Source organism: Lactuca serriola, chromosome 7, assembly GCF_051521515.1.
Source record: "Lactuca serriola cultivar US96UC23 chromosome 7, Lser_US96UC23_V15, whole genome shotgun sequence".
Classification (NCBI taxonomy): Eukaryota; Viridiplantae; Streptophyta; class Magnoliopsida; order Asterales; family Asteraceae; genus Lactuca; species Lactuca serriola.
In genome coordinates, this window is record NC_136414.1 from 19,574,392 (window position 1) to 19,587,572 (window position 13,181).

The 13,181-nt window shown below is 37.4% G+C and overlaps 1 protein-coding gene across 1 annotated transcript; it reads left to right on the top strand.

The window, feature by feature from the left end:
* Positions 1–1,804: 1,804 nt before the first annotated feature.
* LOC145064843 (uncharacterized) lies at positions 1,805–4,636 on the top strand. Its single transcript, XM_079012213.1, has 4 exons — positions 1,805–2,465; positions 2,543–2,692; positions 2,793–3,352; positions 3,842–4,636. Exons 1-4 carry the CDS (start codon positions 1,934–1,936, stop codon positions 4,529–4,531), a joined length of 1,932 nt encoding a protein of 643 aa, XP_078868339.1. The 5' UTR covers positions 1,805–1,933; the 3' UTR covers positions 4,532–4,636.
* Positions 4,637–13,181: the final 8,545 nt, after the last annotated feature.

The window sequence follows — 13,181 nt, forward strand, 5'->3', positions numbered from 1 at the left end:
CACTTACTAAACTGAGCAGTGCTGTAAAACTCAGTCAACTCGATGATTAATATGTATAATATACTTAATGATTTATTACTTAACATACATATGTGATTATTACTACATATATATCTTAAATTCTCAGTAGTTATTCACGAAGTGAGACCACTATGTGTTTTCAGTTTTTGTGTATTCACATGTATCTAATTTTGTTATATATTTCAATCAACTTATGATTTTGATATATATATATATAATTTCCCTAAAAATATTGCTACATGAACTATCGAATCCGAGTACTCCACGAGTACTCACGAGTACTCCCGAGTACTCGTTACTCGGTAGTCGGCCGAACAAGTACCGAGTAACGAGTTCTACAACCTTGCAAACGGCCATGATGTCAATGAAGAAGATGAAGAAAGTCAAGGATATGAAAATGAAGATGATCAAATGGAAGAAGGCGATGAAAATGAAGAAGATGATGAAAATGAAGAATAAGAAAGTAGTTCTAGTGGATCTGATAATTAGGTTGTTTGTTTTAGTTTGGTTTGTATGTAAGATATTTTAAAAGTTTGGATGGTATGGTATTTGGAATGATTTAGATTTAAATTAACTGTTTCGGATTTTATTTTATATGAAAATTGTATTGTATATAATTTTTTTGGAAATTTAACACAGATGGTAAAAAATATGTAAAGCCTGTGAAACACCTATATGGATGACATATCGTCGCTATAGGTGTACTTATAGCAACAATATGTCATCGCTACAGATGAGGCTATGGCGACAATATGTCGTTGCTATATGGGTCACTATGGCGACAATACATCGTCTCTATTGGTTGTTATATAGGGACGATTTGTCGTCGCTATAAGGGGGGCTACAGCGACGAATGCTATTGCGACGAGATTACAACCTAAAGCGACGAACCTATGGCAACAAAGTATATGGCGACAACAAGTCGTTGCTAAGGTCTATAGCGACGACAAGTCGTTGCTGAGGTCTATAGCGACGACTTTCCACTCTATAGAGACGATTTTTGTCGTCTCCATAGGTTAAAAATCTTGTGGTGATAGGCTTCTCCATTTCGGTTCTTGTGTGACAAACACTCAATGTTTATTGTTGTGGCATTGTGAGTTTGAGGGGGATGTTAGCCTATATATTATTAGCCCAAATGGTTATGGGCCCTTTAGTCTTTAGCCCATTAGGTTTTGTCTACCTAGTATTTATATCCGTTTTATTCTTTATAGCATTTATGTTTTTCATTGAGAACCTTGTAATTTCTCTCTATCATAATCATATGAGAATGTTATGAAGGCGAGCTCAACGAATACATCCACATCACTTCGACTAACATTTTTAACTATAAAATACAGCATTCCTAGTTTTCTAGATTTCCCAAATGGGATAACAACACCATCTAATTGATTAACTACTCTATATTAAAGATATATAGCATATATGATTACCTTTAATTCTAAAAAGGGGAAAGTGTTTCGTTTTAGCTATATCTAAATACTTGTGCTTCTCGTACTCTCCTAGAGAAGTGATCATTTGGAATAAAGATGTCAATGGAGAACAAAACTGATATGCATTTTGCCATTTCTTTTACCAATTTAATTATGCTTCTTGATTTATGAGCTTTGCTATAAAGCACTAATCAACGATAATCACATTGATCCCTTTCCATTGCAGTAATATTTAAGTTTTTAAGCATCTACAGATATGCAAGACTTGTTATCCTTTAATTTATCTCTTTATCTTCTTTAAAGTGAAACAACGTCATGAAAGCAGACGGAAAAGGTACCTGTGAAAACCTAAGACGGAAGTATTAATTAATTCCAAGTTCTTGCTGCTCTCTCAAGTAACTTTATGCATGAAGTACTTTAAATGGCATTCAAACTTTGTGAAATTAAGTGTAGCCCATAACATTCAGGTCATCCACTGAGTAATGGCTGATAACATGACACCGACAGATTATAGAAAGATTAATGCTTCCCTGTATGATGCTCTGTCTGAAGGAGATGATAACAAGGTGTGTCATATATGCAAAACCTTGCCAGATGGCCCTCTGCGCAAGCTAACCATACATGATGACACTGTTCTCCACATCGCCAGTTACCACAAGCGTAATAAGCTTGTTCTTCAACTACTCGGAATGCTACCTGAAGACCAACCCAACATACTCACTGTAAAAAATGAAGCCGGAAAGACCATTCTTCATTCCACAGCCACCAACAATGACACAGTCGAGGCTGCTGTTGAGATGCTGCGCCGGGCTCCCTCTTTGCTCGCCATGACCGATAACCTCGGAGAGACGCCTCTTTTCCGTGCTGCCCGTTATGGCAAGTCCAAGATTTTCTATTTTCTCCAAGCGGAAATGAACAGGAGGTATCCAGCAAAGGCTACAGACTTGATGGATTTTCTTCAAAGAAATAATAAGGCAACTATACTTCACGTTGCAATTCATAGTGAGAACTTCCGTAAGTGTCTGAGGTTCTTTGTTTTTTTTTTGGAAAGTTTCCTCCAACCCTAATGTCTAATATATGAATGTACACAGCTTTGGCTCTTGATATTGCTAAAACTTATCCAAGGTTGATCGGTGAAGAAGATGGAGACGGGATGACTGCTCTTCAACTTCTTGCCTGCAAACCGTCAGTATTCAACAATGGATTTGAAGCGAATTTCTTCAAGCGTTTTATATGCAAGAGTATGACATATACTTTACTCGGTCATCAAGTCTGCAGTCTACTAGTTAATCATATCATAATTAACACTTTTTAACTTGTGGAGTTTTGTTAATTTCTCAGTCATTTATTTGATCAATCCGAAAGAAAGAGCCAGTAGAGTGCCTATCTTGAAAAAACTTAAGAAACAAAAGCTCAAAAGTGAATCCGCAAAGGAACTTGCAACCCTCTTGATCAAAAATGATACCTCATGGGAAGAATCAGAACCCATGCCAAATCAGAACAGAACGAAGCTCCACAAATATGGAGGAGATAGGCCTTCAGAAAACCATTCTCTAGAGATTATCATCAAGGCTCCCACCCCCGACTCTCCATTGATTTTAGCCACAAAATCGGGATGTACAGAGATTGTAAAGAAAATACTGCAAGTGTATCCTCAGGCGGTTGAGCATATCGATAAGGACGGGCGTGACATTTTGCATGTGGCAATTCAATATCGAAGAAAGGAGATCTATAATCTTGTGGTCAATATGAAGTATTCCTTGAGGAGGCTAAGAGGGAAGATTGACAAACAAGGCAACTCGATAATGCACATGGTAGGCATCAAAGTTAAAGATCCGAAAGCTGAACAGGACAACAGAAGCCCTGCTATAGTACTACGAGATGATTTACTTCTATTCTCGGTAATGAAACTTTCTCCTTTAGGCTTCCTTATTACACCATATATGACTGGACATGAAAACTGTTTTTAGAGCATCCATAATTTATATAGTTTAATGGAAAAGTTGATGGAGTTGGAATCTAGTTTATTAATCTCAATCATTGAAGTCCAATGGATATGAAATAGAACTTTTTAACCCTTAAATAAATGTAATAACTAGGTTTTGTAATAATTTATGTTTTTTTTAATTATGTTTAGTTTAACTTTGTAGAGTTATTGATCGTAAGGAAAAAAAAAAGATAGAGTTTTATGAAAAGTAGAATGATGATATGAGAATTTAAATCGATCAAGAGTGAGTCTTTGTCCCACTTTTTGGGTGGAACAATATATAATTTCTTTTACAATGCATCTTCTATATTACGTAACAAATGAAAGCTTAATGGTATGATATGAATATTTTGTATTATCATATACGCTAACTTTTCTGACATATTTTTCTTGTTTCATCCAGAGAGTGAAAGATATTTGTACCATCCAAGCAACCTTGCAGGTGAATGAGAGGGGTGTGACTGCAGAACAACTATTCATTGAGAGCAATGCACCACTTCAAGTTGATGCCAAAGCATGGATGAAAAGCACAGCTGAAAACTGCTCCATTGTGGCTGTGCTAATTGCCACAGTTGCCTTTGCTGCAGCTTACACAGTACCTGGAGGCCCAAATCAAAACACGGGCTATCCACTTCTCAAGAGCAAACCGTTTTTTATAGTCTTTGCGCTAGCTGATGCACTTTCACTCGCATGTTCTTTGACATCAGTTATCATATTTCTTTCAATCCTCACATCTTCCTTTCGGTTAAATGACTTCCAGCACTCACTTCATAATAAACTACTCATAGGCCTCACAGTGTTGATACTCTCTGTGTCAATGATGATGATAGCTTTTGCAGCCACGCTTATCCTAACCATTAGTAGTGAGCAGGGACATTGGAAAAACATTATGCTGTATATGATTTCCTTCTTCCCAGTCACTGTGTTTGTGTGCTCATACATACATCTTTATAAATTGCTCATTGAAGCATTTTTGAGAAGACTAAAGAAGGCTATAGCTGCAATACTGCCTACCCCTGATGTGGACGCACCCCAAGCAATGCACCACCACATACAGCCCTCTCAAGCTACAAATACCAGTTCTTTTGTTTGATTCTTAATTAATTAATTGGTTGTTCTTCTTTGAATATCCTAGCTCTTGAATGCTTACTTCATTATCCCTTTTAAATAACAAGACGCTCTATCATATGTCAATAAATGTGTATTATATATGTTTATTGTTGTTTTATTCTCGTAAGTTGTTTCGGGTTTTTTTTTTTAGAAATGGGAATTAGAAACAAATTGATCTACTCTAATTTTAAGTCGATGACCCCTTATACAATCTTCCCAACAACCTCTCTATCTTCGGTTTAACCTTATTGAATTAACAAGATTAAGAGGGTGTTTAGATAAATAAGTTTTTAACTTATTAGTTTATTGTTTATTTGCTTATTGTGGTGGGAATAAGCAGTTTTTTAAAAACTGTAAGGATTACCTTATTGCGTGAGAATAAGCAATAAGCATTTTTAAATGTTTGACAAACAAATCAGCTTATATGAGTAAAATGACCAAAAATGGCTTTCTCTTATAGTTAACATATTTTTCTTATTCAAACAAAACATTTTTGTTTTTTAAATAATAATAATAATTTTCTTATTCATAAGAACTAAAAAAATATTTACCACATTATTTTTACACCTATTTTTAAATTGATCGGATACACCTATCGAAATTTCATTCCAAAACTATATGAGACCACAAATTTCATTCCAAATTCATATTATCCAAAATATCCAAAATAGTTTCATGCTACTACATTAAACCATAAAATGAAAATACTAATTTGTTTCAAAACAAATCATATGTCGTTACTTGCACGAGTGTTTGACCTTGAGAATATATGTCCCGCAATCATATCGCGTACTGCACTCATATACAAATCGTCACTTCTACGTTGTGTACTTGATACTTTGTCATGTGGCTCAATACCATCATCGGGTCCATCATCATTGCACGGAATATAAGATTCTTCTTGCGTTATTTGAAATGTTGCATCACCACTAATGCTCATTCTAATGTAATTGTGAATTGTCATTGAAGCTAGCACAATTTTAAATTGGGTCTCAAAGTTGAAATTTACATGCATATCTTTTAGTAACACCCATCGAGCCTTCCAGACTCCAAAAGTTCGTTCAATTACATTGCGAAGTGACGAATGATAATAGTTAAATTTTTATTTGAAGCCTTTTGGTTCCCACGAGGCACGAGTCTGTCTACGTCGAAAATTGGGAATATGATAACGGATGTTTGAACATTTATAGGGAGCAAGATAACCTTTTGTATTAGGATATCCGGCGTCTACAAGGTAAAACTTACCTATATAGGTAAAAAAATGATTCTTATTCATGTATACGGTTTGAAAATATAAAACTTCTATTAATAAGTAATGATACTAACCATCGGCTGGAAGTGGAAACTTAACTTCATGTCTCCTTCGCGCTTCATTGAAAATTCTCGTGTCATGTGTAGTCCCCTCCCATCCAGCTCACGCAAAGGTAAAACACATGTTGAAATCACATGTTGTCATAATATTTTGAGTAACGCAATTCTTTCGTCCAATGTATTTGATTTGGTCACGTTGCGGAACAGATGCCTTCATGTGTGTTCCATCGATGGCACCAATACAATCCTACAAATTCAAAAAATATAATAAGTTACCAATTATTTTTACAGTTACACAAATTCACCAAATAATATAACTTTGCAACAAATAAGTACCTTGAAGTATGGATAATACGTATACCAAGGGTTATTTAAAATATGTTCTGGTATAGTTTCATTGTAGTTAGCATTTGCTTTGATGATGTCCTTACTTAGGTTAACCACAACATCCAAGACTTTATGAAAATGTCTATGGATTGTTTCCCCAGAATGATTAAAGAACTCTTAAACTAACTGGTTTCCACATCCATGCGCTAAGTACAACAAGAAAATACCAAGGGACTCTTCAATAGATATTGGACGTGATTTCTTTAACACATAATGTGCAACAAGATCCCTACATAACATGTTGAAAACCGGGACTTGTAATCTGAAAAGTTCATAACATCGGATCTCATAATCGTTAAGTATTTTATTGATAAGCATGCTTCCTGTGCATGAAGATGAACGGCGACGTCTACATACATATTTCGATTTATGAGTCAATAGTAACCCTTTGACAACAAGCCCACATAAAAGAAGTGTTTAAATCTCTTCATTTTCTTCAATTTCATCACATAAGTCATCACTGTCATATGAGTTGTCACTTTCACAGTCACTGGCCATAAATATAACCTGTTACTAAACGAAAAGGAAACTAGGGTAAGATTGAAATTTACCACATACTAGATAAAATCATGGCAACATCATGGAAAAGAAAACAAGAGCAAAATCATGGGGCAAGGGAAAAATTGACCACAAAACAAATATAAAACAACAATGCATAAAACAAACAAAAAATAATCGTTTAAATGTAACATAATAGATGGAAGGATAGGTCTAACACATGACAACCGTTTAAAGTCTTCCTAATACATAAAATCATTGAAAAGGAAACAAAAAAAAATCATGGGACAAGGGCAAAATTGACCACAAAAGTAGAGTATGTCTAACACATGACATAAAAGGATTGGGCTAACACATGACATACAAGTAGAGTATGTCTTCAACTACTTCTCTTTCTCTATAAGCCTCTTGAGAAACTCCATCTTTGTTTCATTAGTCTTTGAAACCATAAAATTATGACGAGTTGGCTTCTTTAAAAAGACCTCTAACGCTTCTAAATATCCTATTGACCCTTCTTCAAAACCCGAGAAAGTAGAGACAATTGCCATGCAATCTTCTGTTGTGGGTGACTGTGTGGTTTGTCTAGAGGGTTGAGTGCTCCTTGTTAACAAAACGTCAAAAACAGTGTCCAATTTCTCTTCATATGACGAATTTGCCATACTTTTTCCTTAATTTTTCCCTTCAAATTTTCTTTTGTTGTCACGCCTGGGAGTTAACTTCTTTCCCTTCCTTTTCATACTAGAACTATCATATGTGAGAAAAGGATCAACATCTTTAAATAAGCGGACTTCGTCAATATCCACTTTTCCATCCGTAATATCCACAAACTGTACATCATCTGAAGTGCTACCGTTGCCAAATTCGCAAGGTACCTTAGCCTTGTCTCCAACAGCTAGGTATCCCGAATAAAGCCTCGTAATATGTCTGATATACATCCAAATTCTTATCCTTAAACTTAGCATACTCTTTATCTTCCTATATGTACAAAATGAGAATGTCACGAAAAACACTACACAAATAATATATTGTTAGATAAATTTTTTAATTATTACCTTTATTTTCTCATCCCACCATTCCTTTGACGCTGAGATTATATTTCTCATGGGATCAGTTGAAATTCTTGTTTCATGTCTTGTTAAATGGTCATAATATTTGAACTCTTTCCGCATAATATCCCATTTGTTTTTCATTTGATTTCTGTCCAATTCTTTACCCGTCGTTCCAAAAGCCTCTTACATATATTTTGGCATGCGGCCTGTTTGAAATAAGTTCCTGGTCTATTCCCGTTTTTTAGCTCGGTCATACATTCCTCAAGAAATATCTTGAATGTATGAGGATCCCAATGAAACCTATTTGTAACTTTCACTTTAGGTGTATCAATATCCACATCATGAACATTGATAGTGTCCATTACCTATTACCAGTGTTGTAATACTCGCCGAGTTGGCCGATTACTCCTCCGAGGACTCGCTACTCGGCCCCTTACCGAGGCGAGTTACAGAATCCCGAGTACTCCCTGATCGGTCCCTTACTTAACCGAGTAGTGTAGTAAAACACGAACAACTCAGTGATTAATATGTATAATATACTTAATGATTTATTATTTAACACACACATGTGATTATTACTACATATATATCATAAATTTTTAGTAATTATTCATGAAGTGAGACCATTATATGTTTTTTAGATTTTGTGTATTCACATGTATCTAATTTTGTTATATGTTTCAATCAACTAATGATTTTACCTTATGATTTTGACATATATATTTTCCCTAAAAATATTTCTACATTAATTACCAAATCTGAGTACTCTCCGAGTACTCCTGAGTACTCGCTACTCGGTAGTCGGCCGAACAAGTACCGAGTAACAAGTTCTATAACCTTGCCTATTACATCATCATAAGGAATGAAGAAAATTCTTAAATTTCAACCTAATGTTGAAACAAAACAGCAGAGGAATTTAGAAATACAAACAAGAATCAGTACCATCAATAGGAACAAATAACCACAAGAATAATGAAGAAAAAATAGAAGCATGACAGGGGAAATTTATGATCAAACATCACAGGGGCAGTTTACCATCACAGTGCAGATAGGAGCAAAAAAAACAACATCATACCTAGAAGCATCAATAGCAGCTAATATTAAGAACAATCAAGAATGAAGAAAAAAAGAACAATCAAGAATCAAGAATGACAGGGAAGTCATCGTTTGTTTGTGCATGATCGAACAAAAGAAAAGAGACGCAAACAGATTGTGTACCAGATGAGAAAAAAAATGAAGAGGCAATTGTGTTACCTGATCGTCGATCGATGGTTGATAGCTTGAAGATCGTCGATGGCAGCAGGAAGAGGGAATAGTAAACGACAGCATTTGATCGACCATAAAGGTTATGGGTTTAGGTATCGTTGTTTTGAAGGGTAATTAGGTAATTTCTGAAATCATTAGAATTAAGCAATAAGCATTCCCCCTTTGTAACACCCATTTATTTATTACGTTAAATAAATAAATTTAATGAGCGAATGGTAGCCTAAAATAAATAATTATATATGCACGGGTGGTTTCAAGGAGTAAATTGGCATAATTTAGTAATTGGTGGTTAAAAGTGTGAGAGTCGGACTCAGTTTGTATATATTTATGAAGTCAGGGGCTCCATGCTAATTATTGGGAATTTATGGGACTTCAATTGAAGAGATTATGGGGATAGGGGGCCATTGGGTACATTTCGTACCTAAGTTGTAATGGATTTTTAATGTTGGGGTTTAATGGGTAAATATAGGATTTGATTGGAAAAGGATCCTATGGGGAGGGACTAAACTTGTTTAATGAGAAAAAATTTTAGTGGAGCGGGATTTAAACCCGACGACTCCTTCATTCCCGTTTAAAGCATCGCTACTAAAACCCTAAACCCTCCAGTATGTAGCAGCCGTCATCCCTCTTATGCCCCCTCACCGGATCCGCCACCACCACTATGTTCCCGATCAGCCAACAACCACCAGACGGCCGTCCTTTTTCCCCCATTCTCCTTTTTCTGTCATTTTCAGTTGAGGCTTCGCCAACTCGCTACTTCGCAGAGCGGAGCTACCGCCGTTGTGAGTTCGAGTTCGATCACCACAGCCGCCGTAGAAGACAAAGGAGCCACGAGTCGATGCGGGTTGGTCGGGAGATCAAGGATTGTGCTGCTGCGGTTTGCTATTTGGGTCGCCAATCTCCTCTGCCTCTGTTTCCTTCCGTTGTTGCGCCACCATTGCTCTTGGTCGATGTATCGCCGACGACTCGCTCTAGCCAAAACCACCGAGACCAGTCGAGCCACCGTGAATCGTTGCTTCAACTTTTCGTGAGTTCAGATGGGTGTGGATTTCTTTTTCGAGCAAAAGACGAAGGGGGGTGCGTTTTTGCGTTATTGTGCATACAGTGGGGTGTTTGATGGCCGAAAACAGCGAAGAACTTCCATGGCCGCCACCAGCCGTCGTGGAAGGTGGTTGTGTGCGTGTGCTGCCATGTGTTTAGGTGTGTGTGTGTTCTATGCAGTTTCATTGGCCGGAAATTTGAGACAAGGCCACCACCACCACCGTGAGGTGGTGGTTGCCACCATACACCACCGTGTTTGTGTGTGTGTGTGTGTTAGTAGGTGTGTGTGTGTGTGTGTTTATTTGGTATTTGGCGTTGTAAATTGTAACAAACTGAATAATGGAAAGAAATTTGAAACCACCACCGTGAGGTGGTGGCTGCCACCTCTCGCCGCCACCGGCCGTCGTGTCGGGTGGCGGTGTGCCTTGTCTCAATTGTGTTGATTCGTTTGGGGGTTTGAAACCCTAATGGACCCAAGGAAGCCCTAATGGGCCCAATAAGACTTAATGGGATTAATAAAACCTTAATGGACCCTAATGAAACCTTAATGGGCTTAATAATATTTTAGTGGGCTTAATAGGCCCAATAAAGCCCTAATGGACCTAAAAGCCCAACAAATTGATAAATGGACTAATATTTGGGTTGGAAAAACCATAATGCAAATAAAACCCTAATTTGTGGAAATTGTTTGGGGCACACGAGAATTAATTATTAAATCTTAAATAATTAATAATCATTGGCAAACTAGCGTAAGGCATAATGGACTTAATGGATTAAGTCCTTAATGGGTTAAGAAAGAAACACTAAACCTTAATCATCATTACAAGTGAAAACTCTAATTTGGGATTATGGGCTTGGACTTATCGAGACCCATATTTGGGCCATTGGAATGGAATTGTGTGATTAAGCCCAATCACATCATATGACTTATTTAGAAGAATGATGGACTTAATGGATTAAGTCCTTAAAGGAATAATTCCTTAATGGGTTAAGTAGGAAACTTAACCCTAATCGGCATTTTATGTGAAACCCTAACTTCACTTGGGTTTATTGTTGGGCCTTTCTATTGGGCCTTGATGATTGGATTATTAATGGGCCATCCAAGAATAATTATATGGACTAAAATAATTTAATGGGCCTAGGGTAAGTCCCATGTAAGGGGTTGGGCCCAATTTGGAAAATTGGGCCATAGATGGACCATAGTTGGGCCTTAATGATTGTATAATGTTGGGCCTTAGAATAAGACCACATATAGGCCTGGGCCCAATTTGGAAAATTGGGCCATATGCTAGGCTTTGATTCCTAGTTCGCTTTGGGCCTATGGATTGGGCCTTGGGCTTATATAAGCCAAGCTAGGGGTAATGAAGTAATTATCCAAGTATGTATTATGGTTATGTGTTGGGACCCAATTATTAATTGGGTGTTATTTTGGTGTTGACAGTTCGGGAGTCTGTCAGCCAGCAGTTGGGGTCAAGTCTGCGGGACTTCAGCAAGTGTGGGATTGTGTCTTCGGGACTTCAGCAGTGTGAGGTGAGTTACCTTCCAGTAGCGGTGGGTCTACGGCCACAATGCCGGCCCACTAGTAGGAGTTGTTAGATGATTGTCTTTGTGATAATTGTCTATGTTTGCTACTACTTGTTATGTTTATGTGCTAGCATGATATGATGTTATGTGATAGTGGTAGTAGGGGGTGAAATAGTCCCCACTTACCGGTCGACAGGACCGAAGGGGTAAGCTAGCACCCAGATATGCTAGGCAGTATATGACTTATGTGTTTATGCTATGCTTTTTATGTGGTAGTGTTAGGGGGTGAAATAGTCCCCGGTTACCGGTTGAAAGATATCGAAGGGGAGGCCAGCACCCATATATGTTAGGCAGTATCCGGTCGAGAGGACCGAAGGGGAGCCCAACACCTAGATATGCTAGGCAGTATTCGGTCGAGAGGACCGAAGGGGAGCCTAGCACCCAGATATGCTAGGCAGCATCCGGTCGAGAGGACCGAAGGGGTAGGTCGGGCACCCAGATATGCCTGACAGTATATGTATGTTATATGATTGTGTGGTATGTGGTATGATGGGGGAACTCACTAAGCTTCGTGCTTACGGTTTTTAGTTTTGGTTTCTGGTACTTCGTGTTTAAAGGAAAGGAGCCAGCTTGATCGCAGCGCATCACACTATGGTTTTCCGCACATGAGATCTTTAGGATTACACTCTGATATTGTTTTATGATAACATGTTTGATTATTTCTACTTTGGTTTTGGCATGACATGATATTACAAATGTTTTATTACACTGTTGGTTTTATAATGACGTATTCAAAAATGAAATTTTTGGCCTGTATTTTTGGGATGTTACAAGTTGGTATCAGAGCCTTGGTTTGAGGGATTCGGACATACTCTCGGGTGTGTCTGAACTCAAACTAAGGGCTTGGTATGAAAATTTTCAAAAGTAAAACCATTTTATAAAAAGGAGTTTGAAAAGAATCTGAAAAGAGAAAAAGAACTTTGAGAATAACAAAGTATGTGATGCGTGCAATCAGCCGAGCTCAAGTAAGTTTTCCCCAAGATACCCATACATGTTATGATATGTTATGTTATGATATGATTATGAGAATTGCATGCTATATTAGGGCTAAGGATCTAGGAGGATGCCTTATATGCCTATTGTATGTGCTTGTAGACTTGCATGCTAGTACTGATCAGTCAGTGATAGGATAGTCTGTGTAGGTTATGCCTGATTGTATGAGCCTTTGACTTTTATGTACAGATTCCTGATTAGAAGATAGAATGATTTGATTGGTATATGATGGTTAGATTTTCCATTTTCTGAATACTGCTTTCTTTGTGCTTTGTGGACTCTTAGTAATGTGAGTTAGCTATTAAGTGAATATGCTAAGTCACATGTGGCGCAGGCTGGATAATCTCAGAGTGATAGGTTTGACCCTATTGCGCAGCTCTCGTTTGAGTCTAACCGTTATAGGGATGAGTCTGTTACTTGAAGGATTATCTGATCTCTGTTGCATGTGGCTATATTCATGAGGTAACTAGTTGACATTACTGGGAATCTTTCAGCAGCTGAGGA

Coding starts and splice junctions, on each gene's coding strand:
- LOC145064843 (XM_079012213.1), top strand. CDS start 1,934: ATGGCTGATAACATGACACCGACAGATTATAGAAAGATTAATGCTTCC. Junction 2,693..2,792: donor CAAGCGTTTTATATGCAAGA/GTATGACATATA, acceptor TTAATTTCTCAG/TCATTTATTTGATCAATCCG. Junction 3,353..3,841: donor ATGATTTACTTCTATTCTCG/GTAATGAAACTT, acceptor TGTTTCATCCAG/AGAGTGAAAGATATTTGTAC.